This window comes from Phocoena phocoena, chromosome 4 (genome assembly GCF_963924675.1).
Source record: "Phocoena phocoena chromosome 4, mPhoPho1.1, whole genome shotgun sequence".
Lineage (NCBI taxonomy): Eukaryota > Metazoa > Chordata > Mammalia > Artiodactyla > Phocoenidae > Phocoena > Phocoena phocoena.
This window is the reverse complement of record NC_089222.1, coordinates 52,075,073-52,096,081: the sequence shown is the minus strand read 5'-3', so window position 1 is coordinate 52,096,081 and position 21,009 is coordinate 52,075,073. Positions and strand designations below refer to the sequence as shown.

General features: G+C 41.3%; 1 protein-coding gene across 2 annotated transcripts in view; it reads left to right on the top strand.

The window, feature by feature from the left end:
- Nucleotides 1–5,165: 5,165 nt before the first annotated feature.
- The window catches only part of NCEH1 (neutral cholesterol ester hydrolase 1), a 61,884-nt gene continuing 46,040 nt past the window's right edge, over nt 5,166–21,009 (top strand). The window contains exon 1 of one of the 2 annotated variants that reach the window (XM_065876406.1): nt 5,166–5,425. In XM_065876406.1, coding sequence (XP_065732478.1) covers nt 5,288–5,425 — 138 coding nt within the window. In that variant the 5' untranslated portion in view covers nt 5,166–5,287. The remainder of the gene's footprint in view (nt 5,426–21,009) is intronic. The other variant, XM_065876405.1, reaches the window with a different exon arrangement.

Below are 21,009 nucleotides of genomic sequence, written 5' to 3'. Positions count from 1 at the left end.
ACTGAGATAGAAAGGACCCTTAATCCAATATGACTGATGTCCTTATAAGAAGATGAGACACAAAGACCTGTACACAGGGGGATAGTCATGTGAAGACAAGAGGCAGAGATTGGATGCATCTACAATCCAAGGAACATTGAGGATTGCCAGCAACCACAGAAGGTAGCATGAGCGAGGCAAGGAAGTATTGTCTCCTAGAGCCTTCAGAGAGACCATGGATGTCTGACACCTTGATTTTAGGCTTCTAGACTCCATAACTGTGTGACTATAACTTTCTGTTGTTTTAAGCCACTCAGTTTGTGCTACTTTATTACAACAGCAATAGGAAGCTAATACATTACTGAGGGCAAGATCCAGGAAACTGGGAGATTGGACGTCACTGTTGTTGCTGAGTTGTGTGTTTATGATGGGAAGAGGAGGCAATATGATGCTCCCAATCAAGGAGCATCACAGCTGTTTTTGTGAAGTTGCCATAGGCTGGTCCATGCTGGGTTTGTGTGTGTGTGTGAAGTCATAGATCTTTGGATGATACCATATAGGATGGTTGCAAGAAAAAAAAAAACCTTCCTTTTGTTCTTTGAACACAAGCCAAGTTTTTCTGTCTTAAGAGAGTATAATGTCACAATTGGCAAGATCAAGGATGAGCTTCAAACCATAATCAGTAGAGGGATTATGAAAATTAGGCACATACATTATAAATATAGTAATTCACAAACTAATTTTCTTCAACATATCATGTAGTGGCTTTGACCTTAATCAAATATTTAACACTGAATCTAGATCATATTGATAAGGATGTTGCTGAATATAATTCTTAGTACGTCACAGCGCTGAACTCATCATCTTACCCTCAAACCTGCTTTGCATTCAATATTTCTTATGTCAGTTGATGACATTACTCAAACCAGAAACTTTGAAGTCATTATTGACTCCATCCTCTCTCTCCCCTTTCAAGAATCCAGTTAGGAAACTCCATAAATTTAACTTCTGAATGAGTTTCTCTCACTTTCACTATCCATCATTACTCAGTTGTCTAGATCAGACAGTCCCCTTTCTGACCACTTCTTCTTGGCCTCTGTTGTCAACTTGTCCTCTTCCTTCTCCTAATCAGTAAATGTCAAGGCCCTCAGGCCTGGCTTTCTTCCTTGCACTTCCCAAGCTCTTAGCTTCTCTCTCTTCCACTGTCAGGGCTTCAGTTATAGGATGAAGACTCCCACACTTACATCTCTAGCTTGGACCTCTCGCATGAGCTCCTGACTTGTTTGTCTAGGAGTCTACTCAATATCTCTTCTTGGATGTTCCATAGAAACCTTAAACCCAAATACTCCCCAGTGAATTTGTCATTTTCCCTCAAATCTTTTACTCTTCCACCATTCTTTATCCAGTTGCTTCAACAAGAAATCTGGGAAATCACCTTTTCCCTCCCTCTCCAAGTCCTTCTGATTCTACCTCTTAGATCTCTTCGGACACTTCAACCCCATTACCAACACTTCATGTAAGTCTGAACTACAATAGCATCATCTTTCTCGGACACCTTGGAAGCAACACACTGCCAGCAGCTTCCCCTGCTCTCCTCCAGACTGCATACCCTCTCCATTGTCACTAGCTCTAACATAAATCATCCAGTGCCTCCCCACTGCCTAGAGGATAATGTTCAGACTCCTTGGCACAACCCACCAGGCCCTGCATCTCATGACCTCTGCCTAACTCTTCAGGTTAATCTCTCCACCTTCCTGCATTTGATACCCAAGAAGTACCTGAACTGCTTGCAGCTCATACCACATTTCAGGACTTTTGTGTGTGCTCTCCTCTCTGCTTGGGATGATCTTACCTAATATCCACCTGCACACTCCTGTCCAACCTGCCCAATCTGCTCAGTCATCACCTTTCTTGTAGGTCTTCTTACTCCTCACTCTTCTAGAACAGATCTACTCATGATTTCCTCCTCTCTATAGCTCTGGAATTTGTATATTTCAAATAATAAAAAGTTTATCTGACTTTCTGTCTGACTAGAGTGGACATTGTTTTGTGGGAAAGGGACTATTTTTATCACGACAGCACCTACCACAGTGCTTTGTAGACAGCAGGACTCAGTAAGTGTTTGCTGAACTAAAGTTCTGCTTGTCCTTAGATGAAGAAGCCCACTTCACATGGCGTAGTATATGGCATTTTGGGTAAATTATTTCAAGTAATAAAAGTAAAAATTCTGTTAAGCAATGATATTATTATGTCATATTATTAAGAGATCTTAATAAAAATGAATTTAAGATATTCTATATAAATAGAAACGTCAATTGCCTAAACATCAAATCACACATTATTTCCTTAGAAGCAGAGCATTTTATTGACTATTCTCCTTTTATCACTCTTCACAACCTGTGAGTATGTCCTGTCTCCCCTATCTCTAAAATGTATTCTAAATCTGCCCCTTCTCTCTGTCCTACCGTTAACACTGCCCATCCAGTCCACCATCATCTCTGATCTGGATGACTGAAAAAGCCTCCTGTTCTCTACACTGCAGCTGGAGTGCTTCTTTTCAAATACAGATCAAATTCTCTTGCTCCCCTGCTGCAAAGTCTTCAGTGGCTTCCCATGCCACCTCCTTAAAATGACCCACACAGTCCTAGATGCTCCACCCTTCTGCATCCATGCTACCTCTCTGACTGTGCCTGCTCTACCGCCCCTTGCACATTACCCCTACCTCTCCAGCACTCTCTCTGTTCCCTGACCTCGTTAACACCTCAGGGCCTCTGCACTTGTTCCCCACCCTCTAGATTTCTGCATGGCTGTCTCCTTAGTCATTCAGCTGTCAGCTCAAATGGCATCTCCTTAAAGAAGTCCTCTTCATCACCCAGTTTAAAGCAGCAACCAGCCACAAGGTATCACACTACCCTGTTCTATTTTCTTCCCAATCCTAACCACTCGGCAGCAGAGTTGAGCAGTAAAGCACATGAGCACAAGGGCCAAACTTCATGGGCTCAAATCCCAGCTATACTTCCCACTACCTAGGTGACTTGGGGCAAGCACTTCATCTTTCAGTGCCTCTGTTTTCCGAATAAGAGCACATACTTCATAGGAATTGTTGTGAAGACTAAATGAGTTAATGCATTCAAAGTGTTAACCACAGAACCTGGCTTGTGGTTAGCATTCCATGTCTGTTAATTGTTATCATTTATCTATTGTTTGGCTCTCCTTTCTCTACTTTCCTTACTCTCACCCCACAACTATCATCACTACCAAGCATGCAAAATCAAAAAGAGCAGAGACCTTACTGCCTTGCCTCCACTCCTTTATTTCCTAGTGTGGACCAGGTATATTTGTGGAATGAATGAAGTATTAGAAACAAGTGATGAAGCTGTTTAAATTTATCTCAGATTGGTTTCATTTTATAAAGACTCTCAGATCTACAGAAGAAGCACTGAGAATCATAGTGGTTTCTTTGTTTTTTCTTGGTTTCTATCTCTTAGTGCACTGCTGAAGGGAAGCTACAGAGCACTGAGAGGCAGGAGTTAATGCATTCAAAGTGTTAACCACAGAACCTGGTTTGTAAGTTCTATCACTTACAAACTAGAAGACTATGAACAAGCTGCTCTGGGCCTCAAAAGACTCATCTATAAACCAAGCTTGTAACTACTGGCTGAAGATGGAAGGATGGGTCAGGTGTGGGGTTGTTGTTGTTTGTTTGTTTTGTCATCAGCTCTAAGATCTATGATTTTGTGAATATAATCAAAATCCAGGAAGAAAATATTAAAGTCTACAAGGTAAAACTTTGAATTATTTTACAGATTACCTGAAAGAAAATTATGTGAATCAATCCAGTTGTCAATTTGGTTGGTAGCTCTGGGATTGTTTGTAATCACCCGTGGACATTAGCTTCTAACTTTATGCACATACATTCACTCACAAACTTATATATCTCTTTCTGTTTCGACTTATATGCTTAACTAGTAACTGCAAAGAAAGATAAAATGATGATCTCAAACCTGAATGCTTGAAACATCATTGAAGTGTACCCTTCATATAAATGTTTTATTCCAAACTTTGAATAGGAAGCCAACTTTCTCCCAAGAATCTCGTTTTCAGTCCCAAATTTATGATTATTTCATTACTTTGGATTAGGTTAAATTTAAATTACTATATTAAGTTGCAAAAGTATATGTACCAGGTGTTTTAAGGCCTCGATCAATAAGTTTGGAGTTATTCTCTAACCACCTCCTTAAAACAGTTCTTCCAATTTTTTTCTTCTGGATCTCTGGTTGTAATTCTGCTGGTGAAGTTCCTCTCCCTCTCTCTCTCTCTCTCTCTCTCTCTCTCTCTCTCTCTCCCTCATTCTATACCCCCTCCCCTACTCCCATCTTTAATAGGAAATCTGGATTCAAATGCTTTTTCTGTTACCAGCAACCCACTTGAAAGAATTTTTTTCACGTGATGTTTCCCTATTTATTTATATTAGTATAGACTCCTAGATATTTATTTTATTCAATGGTTTGTAATCCATTATTATTTATTTTGATGCTAAAATTATCCCAGCTTTAGCCATGGGAGACCCTTCAAGCTGCCGCCTGTGTCCTTTTGACCAGTTCCCATCATTTTTTAGCACTTCCTTATCTTACAGAGCAACAGGTTCATCCTGTACTTTACCTGTCCCAGACCTATAATCAGGCTTTTCTCCACGGTGCCATGGCAAAGAGTCATGGTTCCTTTTATTGGAGAATGAGATCTGGAAACCAAGATTTGGGTGCTAGATGTATTACTGGCTTAGCATTGCTTGAGCTATAAGAATTTGTTACTTTCTCTCACCACATAACAGCTAGAATTTACATTCCATTGCAAATCTGGCTGAAGACAGTGGATTTTTATGATTATCATTTTATTATCTTTCTCACATGGACTCCATTTTGAGTCAGACTGGCCCACGTAGTTTGGACAGACAGAAACTCATCACACCGAAACTATTCCGGGCGTGTTTCCGTTTGGGAACCTTCAGGAGGGAGCCCTTGGTCACAAGGGTGCAATACACACCTGTGTCCTCCGGAGTGCGCTGTTCTGCGCCCAGCACAGCCCCAGAGCTTTCTCAGACCTGAAGAGTCTGCAACACTTTGCAAGGACACAGTGTAGGGGGCACGTCAGCGCTCCGACTTCCTCCCGACGCCGCCTCTGATTGGCTCCTGGACATGTAAGAAACCGGTGAATGAGCTGCTGGCCCTTGCAGAAACTTGCTTGAGGTCTTTGGTGGCATAGCCTTTTCCTCCTCGTCAACCCGGCAGGCCAGCCGATCCGGGGGAGGATGAGGTCGTCGTGTGTTCTGCTTACCGCCCTGGTGGCGCTGGCCGCCTATTACATCTACATCCCCCTTCCAAGCTCCGTGTCCGACCCCTGGAAGCTGATGCTGCTGGACGCCACTTTCCGGAGCGCACAGCAAGTGGTGAGACGTAGCCCAGCGCCGATTCTCTCTCCCTTCTCTTAAGCAATGTTTAAAGAGGGAAACAGAATTTCCGGACCTTGTCCCACGAGAATACAAATTTTTCTAACGCAATGATGCGATCGCTTTTTAAGGTGGTTCAGGCTGACATTTTCAAGGTGTCGCATTCGCCTCTTTGCTAGCTGAGGGTTAGGTCTATGTGTGTCTCTTAGTCTGTGTTGGTAATGGAGAAGGTGAAGTTCTTGAATAGAATTTGACGACTGTTTAATCCTTCGTCTTTCCTAAATGTCCCCCTCTTTCTTGGTTTGCAGCGCCAGAAACGGATCTTCCAGCCTTTTATAAACCACCCCTCCTCCATTTTTGTTCTCCTATAGAGGGCGGCAGAGAGTGAGTTAAATGTTTTAGGAAGGCTCTCGGAAAACGGGTTCTGGTTCCTGGGAGTGAAGCCACCTTAAAAGCAGACTCGGGCGCGGGTGACCTCCCAATGTCCCCGACAGTGGAGCCCCCCATTCCCGGGGGCAGCAGGCTGGGCTCCTCCAAGTACTTGGGGAACAGCACAGATCTCGCTTTTCATGCGTGGTATCCATCAGCTCAGCCCAAGAAAAGAGGCCAGGAGACCTGGCTGGCTGGAGAGGCAGTGGCAGCCGGTGTTTGCGTGATGCATTTCTTTCCGGCCTGCCCTGCAGAATTTAGTTTGTCTTTAACTGTCGTGGAGATCACCTTTGCCTGAGCCAGGATACCCTGGCTTACCCTGGCAGGGTGACAGTTCTCTCTACTGTGTCACGGGTGTGTATTTCTTTAACCCCGTAGACAGGAAAATGTAACTTTCTGGTTTATTCTATGTAAGAGGCATTATTTTCAGTGCCAGACAATCTAAAATCTAAGCTACAATCTGTAGTCAAGACTGAGCCCTATGACTGAACAGTATTTCTAAGCATCCTGCTCTATCTAAACTCCTAACCCTCCTCCAAAACCGAGTCTCCTCCCTTCCCCCAACCTTGAGCTTTAATCTCGGGTTATTTTGGTAAACTCCTTTCAAGAATGACAACTAGAGAAAAAAAAAAAAACCATGATTTTCCTAGAGGGTCTATGTTCCTTTTCCCTGTCCGTTCTAATTGTGTGTAGGATTACATAGTCTCTGAAGCTTTGTCCTATCAAAAAGTCCCTTGGGCTTCCCTGGTGGCGCAGTGGTTGAGAGTCCGCCTGACGATGGAGGGGACGCGGGTTCGTGCCCCGGTCCGGGAAGATCCCACATGCCGCGGAGCAGCTGGGCCCGTGAGCCATGGCCACTGAGGCTGCGCGTCCGGAGAGGCCACAACAGTGAGAGGCCCGCGTACTGCAAAAAAAAAAAGTCCCTTAACTGGGTATTGTAGCACATTCCTAGGACTTTGCTTTTCTTGAATCCAGCATCATTCTCCACCCCTAAGTCCCCTCTTGTCTCTTAGGTATGATCCATTGAGGCTATAGAGCCTCTTCCTTCCCTCCTGCTTACTACAGTGTTGACGTGGTGAAAGAATTACCATTCCCTTCTCTAGCATTGGCTCCAAGAAAGGCAATTTTTGTACAGGAAGCCCTACAATCACTCTCTTCCTCCAGAAATTATGTAGCTGGGGAGTAAAACCCTTTAAAGATTCTCGGGTACAATGGTATTTACCTGGGTGGCTTAAATGACCCTCTACAATAAAAAGAATAATGACTAATAATAATAAGAAAAACAGGAAAAAAAAAAGAGTCAAACTACTATGATGGCCACAGAAATTATTCTTCCTTTTCTGGTCACCAAGGAAAACTTCCCTATCATAAGTAATTTGGGAAAGGCCAGGTTTGGAAAAAAGCTTTTCTCCCCCAACGAAGCAGCCAACCCATTAAGGCCTTTGGATCTTACAGTCCTCTGCAGAGTAAGCAGCCAACCCATTAAGGCCTTTGGATCTTACAGTCCTCTGCAGAGTATGCTCTCAGCTGGTGTTTGGGAATGATAATGTTTGTAATGCCAGGTCACAGAGATAGATAAGGTAACAGAGTGTCCTTACTTGACACTGGCCGGAGGTGGGTTAGCACAGAAGTGGCTCTCATCAGTTGTCTTCTGAATTGTAAAGTATCAGAAAGATCATTCAGACCACAAGGAAGCATATTCTACCCAGGAAGGCAATTTACCAATGTCACTTCAAATTGTCCTGGGGAAAAGGAAACATGGCTTGACACTTGGTAGTAAATAGAATATGACTGTTAAAGTTAAGAGTCCTGCTTCCCTGAATCCCACCTCAGCCAGGCCACTTGCTGGCTCTGAGGCCAGCCCATTTACTAACCTTCTCTGACCCTCAGCGTTCCTTGTAAAATAGGGCTAATAGCTACTTTGTGAGAGTGCTATAATGTATTTAAATGGCTAGAACGGGTTGTAGTTATTCTTCTAAGAGTTGTCCCAAAGGGCCACTATGGGTTGTGGGGAAAATCTGTGGTACTGCCCAACTTTGTTGAAACAATAAAGCAAATGCAATCTGGAAGTAGTTTACCTCCTGGAATGAAACCTGGAATGCTGTCACTAAATTGCATGGCATAACATTTGTTACCCAAATCATTTTAGTTTGAGTTGATTAGCTTAACTACAAAGGCTACCAATACTTCAAAGATAAGGCTTGGCCTACTTCCTAATACAGCAGGCACCTGCCTAGCATCAAGAAATGTGACTGCTCAGGACTTCCCTGGTGGTCCAGTGGTTAAGACTCTGCCCTTCCACTGCAGGGGGTGCGGGTTCGGTCCCTGGGAACTAAGATGCCACGCGGCCAAGAAGGTGAATGCTACTCTTATCCTGTTGTCATTGGCAAATGATTCACCCCTAGCTGCCCCTTCTAATCTCCTTTATCTTCTGCAGATGAGTCAGATTATTGAGATTATGTTCCTTGTACTTCTTCTTCCTTGGCATCCTGCAGTATTATGTAAGAAGAAACTACTTAGGATCTTTCTTAAGTCATCTCAAACACAGATGCTACATTCGAGTCACCTAGGGAGGCTTCAAAAATCCTAAAGCCCAAGTCACACAGTATACCAAATTGATTCAGAATCTTTGGGGGATGAGTCCCAGGCAGCAGTATTTTTAACAGTTCCCAAGGTGACGTCAATGTGCAGCAAAGTTGAGAACACTGCCCTGCAAGTTAAATAAATGCCTTGCTGACGTAGATAATATATTTTTGTTAAACTGCTCGAGTTATATTTCACGCATGTGGCTGGAAATGAGCCCCTTAACATTAGCATGGATTAGTTTATCAGATTTGTTGGTTGATACTTTGGCTCTAAGAGGCTAAGGGGTTAAAATACTAGCTAGGCAACTTTCAGTGTTATAGCAAAGCCATTGTAAGACTTGAGCAGTGGAAAAGCACAAACAAAAATAGATCTGGAAAGGACAGTGGAGAGAGTTTAGATGAAGATCGGGCAGCGGGAGACGAGAAGAGCAAAAGGAGGGAGTTTGGGGGAGGTTCTGAAGACATTTCAAAATGCCGTGCAAGCAAAGATTTTTTAAAAAATGGTAATCCCAGTACAGGTAGAGATATTGAGAAGTATACACTGCTGGAGAAAATGTAAATTTTAACAACTTTTTTGAGGGCAGTTTGACAATATCCATCAGAAATTGTAGAAGCATTTATTCTTTGACCCAGAAATCCCTCTGGATGAATTTATTTTAAGTAATTATGCATATAGTCAAAGCTGTAGCTATAAAGATAGAAACATTTCACAGGTGGTACAGAAATCTTTTTAAACTAGTCCAAAAGCACTGCCATTTATGAGAAATATGAGGGAGCATTCAGCAACCTTTCTCTTCTTTTTTCTGCAGTTATTTAAAAGAATTTAAGAACAATAAGAGATTAAGTAAATATGGTAAACCCATATTTTGGAAACTATGCAGTAAAATAATTTAAATTGTAAAAATAAAGTTTAATGGTCTACAAATGATTTGTACTGGGTGTTAAGTGGGAAAATGCTACAAAACAGCATATATGCTGTAATCCCATTTAAAATACCTATTTATCAAAACATACAGTTTTATATATCTATATATAGATGTATAGAAAGAGCTAAAGGATATAATTTAAAATATAGTGTTTTTTTTTTCTGGGCCATAAGATTATATCTTCAGTTTTCCCATCTGTATAGTCTAGTTTTTCTACAATGAACATGGAATAAGAAATTAATTTAAAACTGTTTTGTAGGAGGTTTTCTACTTCTAAAGCAGAATTGATGTGCAATGCATATCAATGTGATTAATATTTTAGTAATTGTTCTATGAAGAAAATAGATTTCTTTCTTTCTTTTTTTTTTTGGCTGTGCTGCATGGCTTGTGGGATCTTAGTTCCCTGACCAGGAACTGAACCCCGGCCAAGGCAGTGAAAGCACCGAGTCCTAACCACTGGACTGCCAGGGAATTCCCAAAAATATTGGGGAAAAGTTCCTTTGGTTTTTAAGTAAAAATAAAAGACACATTTTTTATTTTCACCAAGAACTTTATTGAACAATGTATTCACTGTTTTGTTCTACTACCTTCTGTCATTTTTCAGGCAACTTCATAATTCCATCTTCCCAAAACTTTTAATCTTTTTTGAACAAAGAACTGTTCCAGGTGCCTTTTACAGTCTTCCAGGGAATTTTCCATTAAGAGAATTTTGGGGCTTCCCTGGTGGGGCAGTGGTTAAAATCCGCCTGCCAATGCAGGGGACACAGGTTCGAGCCCTGGTCCGGGAAGATCCCACATGCTGCAGAGCAACTTAGCCCATGAGCCACAGCTACTGAGCCTGCATGCCACAACTACTGAAGCCCGAGCACCTAGAGCCCATGCTTCGCAACAAGAGCAAGCCACCGCAATGAGAAGCCCACACACCACAACGAAGAATAGCCCCTGCTTGCCGCAACTAGAGAAAGCCTGCACGCAGCAACGAAGACCCAATGCAGCCAAAAATAAATAAATAAAAGATAAATTTATTTAAAAAAAAGAATTGTGTAAAGACCAAAAGAAATGGAAATCCGAAGGTATAATGTCTGGTGAATATGGGGGATGAATCCGAACTTCCCAGCCAAGCTGTAACAGTTTTTGCCTGGTCATCAAAGAAACATACAGTCTTGCTTTATCCTGATGGAAGATTATGTGTTTTCTGTTGACTAATTCTGGACGCTTTTCGTCCAGTGCTGCTTTCAGTTGGTCTAATTGGGAGCAGTACTTGTTGGAATTAATTGTTTGGTTTTCTGGAAGGAGCTCATAATAGAGGACTCCCTTCCAATCCCACCGTATTCACAACATCACCTTCTTTGGATGAAGACCGGCCTTTGATGTGGTTGGTGGTGGTTCATTTCGCTTGCCCCATGATCTCTTCCATCCCACATTATTGTACAGTATCCACTTTTCATCGCCCATCACAATTTGTTTTAAAAATGAAACGTTTTCGTTAGGTTTAAGCAGAGAATTGCACACAGAAATATGGTCAAGAAGGTTCTTTTTCACTTAACTTATGTGGAACCCAAACATCAAAGCAATTAACAAAACCAAGCTGGTGCAGATAATTTTCAGTGCTTGATTTGGATATTTTGAGTATGTTGGCTGTCTCCCATGTGGTATAACATTGATTGTTTTCAATTAATGTCTCGACTTGATTATTATCGACTTCAACTGGTCTACCTAACCGTGGAGCATCATCCAGTGAGAAATCTCCACCACGAAACTTTGAAAACCACTTTTGACATGTTTGATCAGTCACAGCACCTTCTCCATACACTGCACAGATCTTTTTTTGTGTTTCAGTTGCATATTTACCTTTCTTGAAATAATAAAGCATAATATGCTGAAAGTGTAGCTTTTCTTCTTCCATCTTCAATATTAAAATGAAAATTCACCAATTTTGATAAGTTTTTAAAAAATGCACGCTGATATGACAGCTGTCACAATACAATCTAACAAAATTGTTTCGAGTGAAGTTAAAGACAACTTAGCGCTACTAGAGCCATCTTATGGAAAAACTGAACAAAAGAACCTTGTGGCCAACCCTATATATACATTTCTTTTAAAAACACATCCTGGATCCTTTGACAGCTATCACGATAGCAGGCTTCACGCTCAGTCACTTGGATGTAACACAGATTGAAAGCTTACTGTTTGAGTCTGACCTACAAGAAATTGCAGTCTAGTACGATGAGAAGCCACGTTAATATACAGCTATTAAAAAGGCAAGGGACTTCCCTAGTAGTCCAGTGGTTAAGAGCCCACCTTCCAATGCGGGGGACTCAGGTTTGATCCCTGGTTGGGGATCTAAGATCCCACATGCTGTGGGGCAACTAAGCTCGTGTGCTGCAACTACTGAGCCCACCCCTCAACTAGAGACCCTGTGTTCCACAAACTGCAGAGCCCATGTGCTCTGGAGCCCTTGCACCACAACTAGAGAGAAGTCTGAGTGCTGCAACGAAAGATCCTGCGTGTTGCAGTGAAGATCCCGTGAACCGCAACTAAGACTCAACACAACCAAAATAAATAAATAAAATAAAATGTAAAAAAAGCAAGAGCTGACAAGTTTTTCAGAAGCTCATAGGAGGGAGTGGTTATGTACAGTTCAGAGGGGTGATAAAGATGGTGACTAAAGGTAATAATGGTATCTCAAAAGAATTCAGAGCCAGAGTGTGGCTTGTCTTACCTCGATCATTTCCTAGCTTTCTAGTTCTTACCCTACGTATCTTTTTGATGACATAATATAAAAGAGAGATTATTGAACCTGGTATTTCTGCTGACTTTATTTATTTCTTATAAATGGCAGTGCTTTTGGACTAGTTGAGCAAGGTTTTTCATCCCGTAAAATATCTCCAAACTTGTTGAAATCTAATGTGACCTCACCTGAATTCTCTGTGCATGTGCCTTTGGACTGTGTGGGTATGGTTTAAATGACAGCTCAGCTGGATGCCATGCAGAATTCCAACTTGGTAACCTTTTTCATAACCACTCATGAACTGGAATGTTTACTACTGTCACGTAAATTTAACTTTAAATTAGAGATTTCACTAAGCACAATTTTTAGCTGATTTAATGGGATTTTCTTTAAACACCTGGCAGCAGAATGGCTTTAAGAATAGCTTAAGGGCACAGTATTTAATCAGCATTAGTTCTGACAGGTGCTCAATGTGAGTTGGTCTCGGTAGACAGTACCTGCCGGTGAATCCAATCAAATATCAAGGTCAGATTGAATCAGCTACAAGTGTGTAAGACAATACCTAATTTATAATTCTCCTTTTTATTTTTCCCAGAACTCTACAAATATGGCCCTGAGCACAGAAATGCCATCATTATTACTTTATTTTAATGGGACATCCTATTTCTAACATGTGGCTTGAGCTTGATATGAAAACATTTCTCTGAGGTGTGAAAGTGTAATAATTGTTCTTAAACATTCTATTAATGTACAATTACTTCTTTTAAATTAGTGAGCATATTTTTACTTTTACTGCCAAGTAAAACTATATGGGAACTATCACTTATTTTCTTCTTCATTTATATTTATAAAGAATTAAGACATATAATTAAATTTCCAAGTGGCAAACCTAGCTATATTCCCTACCTAATCTGTCTTATTATGAAATTTTAACAATCTATCTTTCAGTGTTTCCAAAATGAAATTTAAATCCTACTTTAATATTCTATCCTTAACAAAATTAAAATTCAGAAGTCATCATTAATTCAATGAATATTAACTGAACCCTAATGCTAGGAGTTGGTGAAACAGAATAAGACACACACCTCATCTGGAGAAGTTTACAGTCCAGTGACGGGAGACAAACCTACTGACAGTTACAGATTGTGCACTTGACTGATAGAGGAAGAGTTATGATGGAGGCATTTGGGGGTTGCTATAGGAGCCTTAAAAAGGACATCTAATGTTAACCTGGGCATTAGGAACAGATGTCTCCCTTTCACATTGATTTCTACTGTGAATTATCAAGGTTGAGCATTTATGGTAAAAATAACATCTATTAAGGATATAACTCAGCATTTACTCTGTGCCAGATACTGTGCTATGTGCTTTACATGCAATTCATTTAATCCATGCTATAATTCTATGAGATGGACGTTCTTATTTTCCTTATCTTACAAGGGAGGAAACTGAACTGTAAAGAAAAGTAACTTGCTCATGATAACAAAGCTTGTAAGAGGTGGAGTCACGATATAACTCAAGCCTGTCTTACTGTGAGTTCAAGAGTTCAACCATTGTGCTAGGTTGACTTTCCGTAAGAGCTAGCTGAGTGGAAGAGGTGGGGAAGAGAAGAGGGAGAGAAAGGAGGGTGAAAAAGGCATTCCAGCCAAAGCGATTGTTCCAGTGGGAGAGGATGGTACAAGCTAAGTCTCTAAAAGTGGTTCAGAGTGGCTGGAGCATAAAACTCCGAAGTCAGAGAGATAAGGTAGGAAGGAAGCACAGGCCAGGTAATGAAGGGCTCTGTGGGCCAAGAAAGGAACCACTGAAAAAGATTTTTAGTAGGGAAATCACATGCTCAGATCTGTGTTTGAGAACAGTCTTTCTCAGTGGCAGTATAGAGACTAGAGTTTAAGAAACCAAACAAGGGCAAAAGACCACTTGGAAGCAATTATCCAGGTAAGAGGGGAGGGCATGAACTAATAAAATGGGACTGGTTTGGAGTGAGGCTGACCAGAGTTGCTAATGGAGGGGGCGTGGGAGGCTAATATGGAGTGAAGGAGAGAAAGGAGTCAAAGATGACTCTTGGGACAGACTCTGGAGTAACTGGGTGAATGGTGATGATGACCCTGATTAGGAAAAGGAGCATATCTGAGGGTGAAGGTAGAGTTTGGCACCTTGCTTTGAAGTGTCCATGGGACTGGTTTAAGGATAGCTGTTCATAAATAGTTTGAATATACAAGACCAGAGCTTGGGAGTGAGAGAGAGAGAGACAGCTGGGCTCGAGACATGGATTTGGCAGAGGTCAGTGAAGGGGTGGTGGTGGGAGTGGTGGGAATGAATGTGTGTGGGGTGAGAGGAGGATTGGTGATCCTACCAAGGAAACCCTAGAGGCTCACCAGTAAGAGGAGGAGGAGTCTAACCCTAATAGAAATGAGACCCTAAAGAACATAATTGGGCCTCCCTGGTGGCGCAGTGGTTGGGAGTCAGCCTGCCGATGCAGGGGACGCGGGTTCGTGCCCCGGTCCGGGAAGATCCCACATGCCGCGGAGCGGCTGGGCCCGTGAGCCATGGCCGCTGAGCCTGCGCGTCCGGAGCCTGTGCTTCGCAACGGGAGAGGCCACAGCAGGGAGAGGCCCGCGTACCGCAAAAACAAAAAAACAACAAAAAAAACCCCATAATTTTTTGTTATACCTTATATGTATGTAGCACTCCAGGTTTTACAAAGGGTTTCCCTTACATTATCTCATTTTATTTTTACAATGAATAACTGGCTGGCATTAGTTATTTCCATTTGTCAAGTGAGGAAACAGGTTCAGGAAGGGTCGATGATATCCCCAAGGTCACATGATTAGTTATAGTGGCAAAACAGAGCTAGAATAAAAATTTCTAGACTCTTAATTTCACGTTCTCACTGCTGGGCCTGGGTGACCTGAAAACAAAGTCCTCCATGATGGATTTGCCCATTTTTGTCCCTGGTGCTTGCTCTCTGACAGGCCCCTCATGGCTGTGGCCATGCACTTGGGAACGCTCATGATAACTTTATCACAACTACACTGTATCTTGACTATTTTTTGAGCTCCTACCATTAAATTAATCTACACTGTTGTTTCCCAGTCTTTTTTCATGTCAGAGACTTGATGACTTTTGTATGCCAGGAAAAAGTGGAGGAAATACCAGGGGAATCTATAAGGGCTTGAATGACAGAATTCACAAGATTCAGAAAGAAAATTATACAAATGGCTCTCAAAGAGAATGCCAACTCTGATAAATTTTGAATAGTTATAAAAAATGGTTTTAAGTTTTTACCTCTGTAAAACACCTAACCATCAATCTCTTATAGCCCATCTGTAACCCCTTAGCAGCCTACCTGTTGGGAAGCTCTCTTCCTTACAGTTTGTAACTATTTAAATACACGTTTATTATTACTGCTATTAAACACAAAGATATAGTCCCCGAGTTACATATACCTAGGTAGCCACATAATTTATTGTCCAAACCATGACATTTTTGAGAGTGATAGGGGCTGCTGTTAGTAATCATGCCAGGACAACCGTCTTAAACCAGAACTATTCCCAGACAAATCTGGACATATGCTCAGCCTGCATTTATGTGACTTGCATTGATCAGCATAATTGACGCAGAGTTATGGAGTGATTCCTGTGCTCCCTGTTCTGCCCAGATTTGACTGTTAACCCTCCAGGGAACCAGCTCCCATCCATCCCCCCCAGGCGGAATTCCTGTTCCCTAGGATAGTGGCCAAATAAAAGTACTAAGTTCCTTAGCTGGCACTTAGGGTCTGCTCCAACCTGGTACCACGCTGCTGAATCTAGCCTCACAGTGTTCCCATGATAATCCTGGCAGTTTTCCTCCTGTTGTCACCTCTGCCTCACATGCCCTCCCACCCTCTTACTTTAGCCAACATCTCACGTCTTTCAACACCTACTCAAAAATCATTTCTTTTGGAAACTTCCTCTTTTTCCCCAGTCAACCCTAATTTGTCTCTCCGTTATACTCTGTTAGCATTTCATTTTTCTTTTATGGCCCTTGTATGTTTCTTTCCTAATGTTGATATTTCTTTATGTACAAGCTCCCCACCAAATCATAAGCTTTCTCACCTATCATAGACATAATTTTTCTCCTACTATTTTAGGGCTTTTGTTTTTTGGGTTTTTGAGAGGGGAGGCTTGAAGATCATTCATGATAGAGGAAATAGGAATTCATAGTTCTGCTTTCTTTCAATCCTCTATGTTACTCCATTTGCCCCAAAGGGCAGACCTGGTGCTTTCTTGTGCTTCTGACTCTGAATTTATCCCCAAATGGCTTTTTGTTGTCCTTTGCAACTTTTTTTTTTTTTTTTGCGAGCCTTGCTGTTTTCTGGTTTTCTAACTTCCTCATAATGTTTTTGTAGATTTATGGCTGTTTTTGAATTTGTAATGAATCATGTGTTTCTAGCTAAACATTAGTTATCATTACAGGCCATCTCCTTAAAAGATCACTAGCAAATTCCCACATTCATTTGGTATCATTCTACTTTTCTCTTTTCCTCCAGAATCGATAATTGATGAATGCCCCCTGAGAAATTAATTTGACCAACACTCTTCTGTGCTTCCTGTACCATAATATTTTCTCTGCCCTAGGTACCTTTTCCTTGACCATTCTAAAGTCTACTTTTCTAAAATGCAAGCTGTTTATTTCACTATTCCTACTTTATGCCATTTCAGGGCATAGTTCTTCCCTGTTAGAAGCAAGTCCAGAGCAGCAATAATCCCTGCTTCCTTGACTTTCTTAGCAAAACAAATCAATTTTGCTTTTAAAAGATGATCTGCTTTTAATAGAATAAGATTACTGGCAGATAACTGCATAATAATGGATCCATTTATTGAATAATAAACACAGCCACCTTGTGAAATAGCAGTTAATGCCCTCACTTAACGAGAAGGGAAACAGAAGCTCAGTAAAGTTGGGTAACTGGTTCACAAACACATGACTGCCTGGGAGGCTGGCCGTGAACCAGGTCTGCTGGACTCCACAGCCCCTTCAACTGTATTCCACAGCTTCCTGTTATGACTGTTCAGTCTCCCTTCCTCTCCTTGTCACTTGTCCACTCCATTCTAAAATCTTCTGTGTAAGCCACACGGAACAAGCATCACGGAGGCAAGGAGTGTGTTATGTACTACTTACAAATTTTAGTCCTGGAGGGTTTTTTTGTTTTTTTGTTTTTTTTTTTGCGGTACGCAGGCCTCTCACTGTTGTGGCCTCTCCCGTTGCGGAGCACAGGCTCCGGACGCGCAGGCTCAGCGGCCATGGCTCACTGGCCCAGCCGTTCCGCGGCATGTGGGATCTTCCCGGACCGGGGCACGAACCCGTGTCCCCTGCATCGGCAGGCGGACTCTCAACCACTGCGCCACCAGGGAAGCCCAGTCCTGGAGGGTTTTAATATATGTTACACATTGAAAAGTGTTCCATGATTAAATAAGACTAGGAAATGCTGAGTTAAAGAAATCAGGATTTCTTTTTTAACTGTGAAACATTTCAGAATTCCTACCGTACTAACATGTATTTTGAATTTTAAAGAGAGAATATTTAGTGAGTCCCATATTTAACTGACTATTGATCCTTATTTGAACCTCATGATACTGATGGTATATTTGCTAAATTTGGGGGTCCAGTTTCATAGTGTTTAAGAGCATGGATTTTGGGGTTAAGAAGACCTGTGCTCAAATCCAGGTTTGAGCTGTACTAGCTGTGTGACCTTGAAGAGTATATTTAACCTATACGTGTTTCCTGATCTAGTAAGTGGTCATGATACTTAGCCCATAAAGTTATGGTGAAGATTGCATGTGATAATGTGTACAGAGCTTTATCATTTGTCATCATCATCACACAGTAGTTAATACGTAAAACACTTGGAACAGTACCTGTCACATAAGAAATATATTTGGTCCAAGTCTGATTTTTGGCAATTGCCTACAGTATACTCCAATAGTAATATGTAGTTTTTTTATTTTTAACTTTCACCATCATTCTTGTCAATCAGCTACTGCTCTCAGGTTTGTGGATTTCTATACAGCTGTAGATCTTTTTCACCTGGACTGCTGTTGGCTACGGCTACTGGGCTTAAATCGTGACTTTAGCACTTACTAGTCGTGAGACTAATTGGGCAAGTTACTTAAACTCTCTAAGCTTTAGTTTCCTTATCTATAAAAGTGGGATAATGACAGTGCCTCCCTCAAGGCTTGTTATGTGGATTAAATGTGATTGTGTATATAAAATTCTTAGCACAGTGACTGGTATACAGCAAGAACTAAAAACCTCTTCCTGCAGTTAAAATTTTGGAGTCCATGGGCTTAGTTTGCTCATGTTCTAACTGGATATATGAGTCATCGTCGTCATAGCTAACTCATACGGTCTAACCATTTCACATATATATTAATTCAATCTTTATAACAGCCCTGTGAGGTAAGTACTATTATTCCTATATTAGAAATGAAGAAACTGAGGCACAGAGGGGTTAAGTAACTTGCCCAGATGATACTCCCGGAGCCAGAACGCTAATTCAAGCAGTCTGGCTTTGAAGTTAGTGCTCTAAAAGCTGAAGAAATTGAATGTCTTTTAGACTGTCATTGTCTTATGTCAAAGATCTTCATCAGACTCTGCCAAGGCATCAATTCATTTTAGAATAATATGTGTCACCTGAAAAGAGTTCTTTAGACTTTAGGTACCTAAGGTACAGTTGGTGACATGACATTTTGTTATATAAATTAAAGTGCTTTACTTGAATTCTGCCCTGATGGTGAGCTGTGTGCCACAATGTGAAGGTAGTAAAGAAGCACTTTACTTAAGGGTTGATGCTTTCCTAAACAAAGGGCTTTGGATTTGCTCAAATGATTGCCATCTGTTGGGCTCAGAGATCTGGCCTATAACCTTGGAAAATATGACATTGACCTCTAAGGATACTAAAGGCAGGTGTCTTCAGCTGACCACCATAATAGAAGAAATTCACCATGGCCTCTATCACCTGTTTAATTGAGCAATCATTAATTGCTGGGCACTGAGGTTATAGCAATTCACAAAACAAGTAGCACTTGGCCTTCCTAGAGCTACAACACTGAGCCAAAAATATGTGGCAAATAATTATATAATGGAAAATCCAGGAAATATGGCGAAATTTGTTGGCAGGTCACTGGTAACTGAAATCCCCTAAAGACATGAAAGTCCCCTAAGGAAACAGTGTTGAATAAGAGAATAGTTTTAGAGTTGAGGAGAAGAGGCGGAGCCAGCAGAGGAGCTAGAGCAATCAGAGAACAAAGGAAAACTGGGGAAACAAGAGTGTCAAACAGGGCTTCCCTGGTGGCGCAGTGGTTGAGAAGCTGCCTGCTAATGCAAGGGGACACGGGTTCGAGCCCTGGTCTGGGAGGATCCCACATACCGCGGAGCAACTAGGCCTGTGAGCCACAACTACTGAGCCTGCGTGTCTGGAGCTTGTGCTCTGCAACAAGAGAGGCCGCAACCTGTAGCCTCTTCATTGGAATGGTTTCAAGGATGTCTGTCAAAACTAATGTTTGACTTTGGCAATGTTGTTATTGAGCTATCACTTATGACAGGAGATAGCCAGAATATCCTTTATAACTTGCGATTAAAAAACCTGAGATGGAAGTTACCGATGGATATTACTGAGGTACTAAATAGGTTTATCTATAAATATATATGATAATTATATAACTACTTAGTACATTAAAGAAGTAAATATATATTTAAAAATAAAAATGTATATTTAAAAAATAAAAAACAGGGGTAAGAAAAAGTCAGAAACACCCCTTCCCCAAATAACTATGTCTAAATTTGTGTTGGTTGGTTCATCTATGTGGAAACATATTTTAAAATCTAGACTCTTACAAGCTAAGTAGCTTTTCCTGTCTGCTTCCCAATGAGGTTCACATCAGATGAATATTAAACTTGCTTCCTTGCAGGTTGATGCCTATTAATCCTATAGTTAGCAGTGTACCATTTAAATGCATGTGCTATACTTTTGTCAAGGATAGTGGGCCAGTATTTTACGGGACTCACAGTGTGCCACATTCAGGGCTTACTGGCCTCCTACTGACCAAAACCAATAACTTCTCAGTCTTATTGCCTCACATAGCTAATCCAAATGGCACCGTCCTGCAACTTAAATGAAGATATATCTTGGATGAAAAGAAGAACATTGTTATTGGTTAACATTGTTTTTGGTTATGTCTACAGAAGGAACCTGTTTGGAAGTGATTTTCAGTTACTCTAAAAACAGTAACATGAGTTCCTGACTCCATAAAAGCGTATTTTGGGGCAAATCATAGAATTTAAACTGCTTAAAAAGTTGGACTTTCATTTAGGTGTTGTCAGTGGTTAAATGTCTTCTGCTATTATCTCCCCCACCCTCCTTTTTTGTTTTTGTTTCATTTCCATTTTCAGATTTCAGAGAGTGGCAAGCAACCATGGGTAGCATTTTTTAAGTTCTATACACCTGTGATCCTTAAAGTTGCTGCACTACAGATTGGTTCCTGTGGTTTTTAGTGCATGTGGGAGAGCCAGGTTTCCTTAGGGTCTTTTTGTAATTATTGAGATTATGCTTAATGTATAGTGTTACGCTGTTTCACCTCTTTCTCTTTCTGTTCATGGAGGAAAATGGTGCATTGTTCATTCTCTAAAGTGCCGATATACTTTCAGCAATTTATTGAAAGGTGTCAGACACTGCAGAGACATTGAGGTGCTCACACTCTATTGTGTTTGGAAAAGCCAAGGAGACACTTCCAACAAAACCTACTAAGTGCTGTGGTTCATGGTACGTAGTGGGTGCCGTGGGAACCCAGCAGAAGAAGCTTCTGTGTGTCTGGGGAACTCAGGCAGAGGATCCCAGAGGAAGTGCTGGCTCAGCTGAGTCTGGAAGGATGAGAA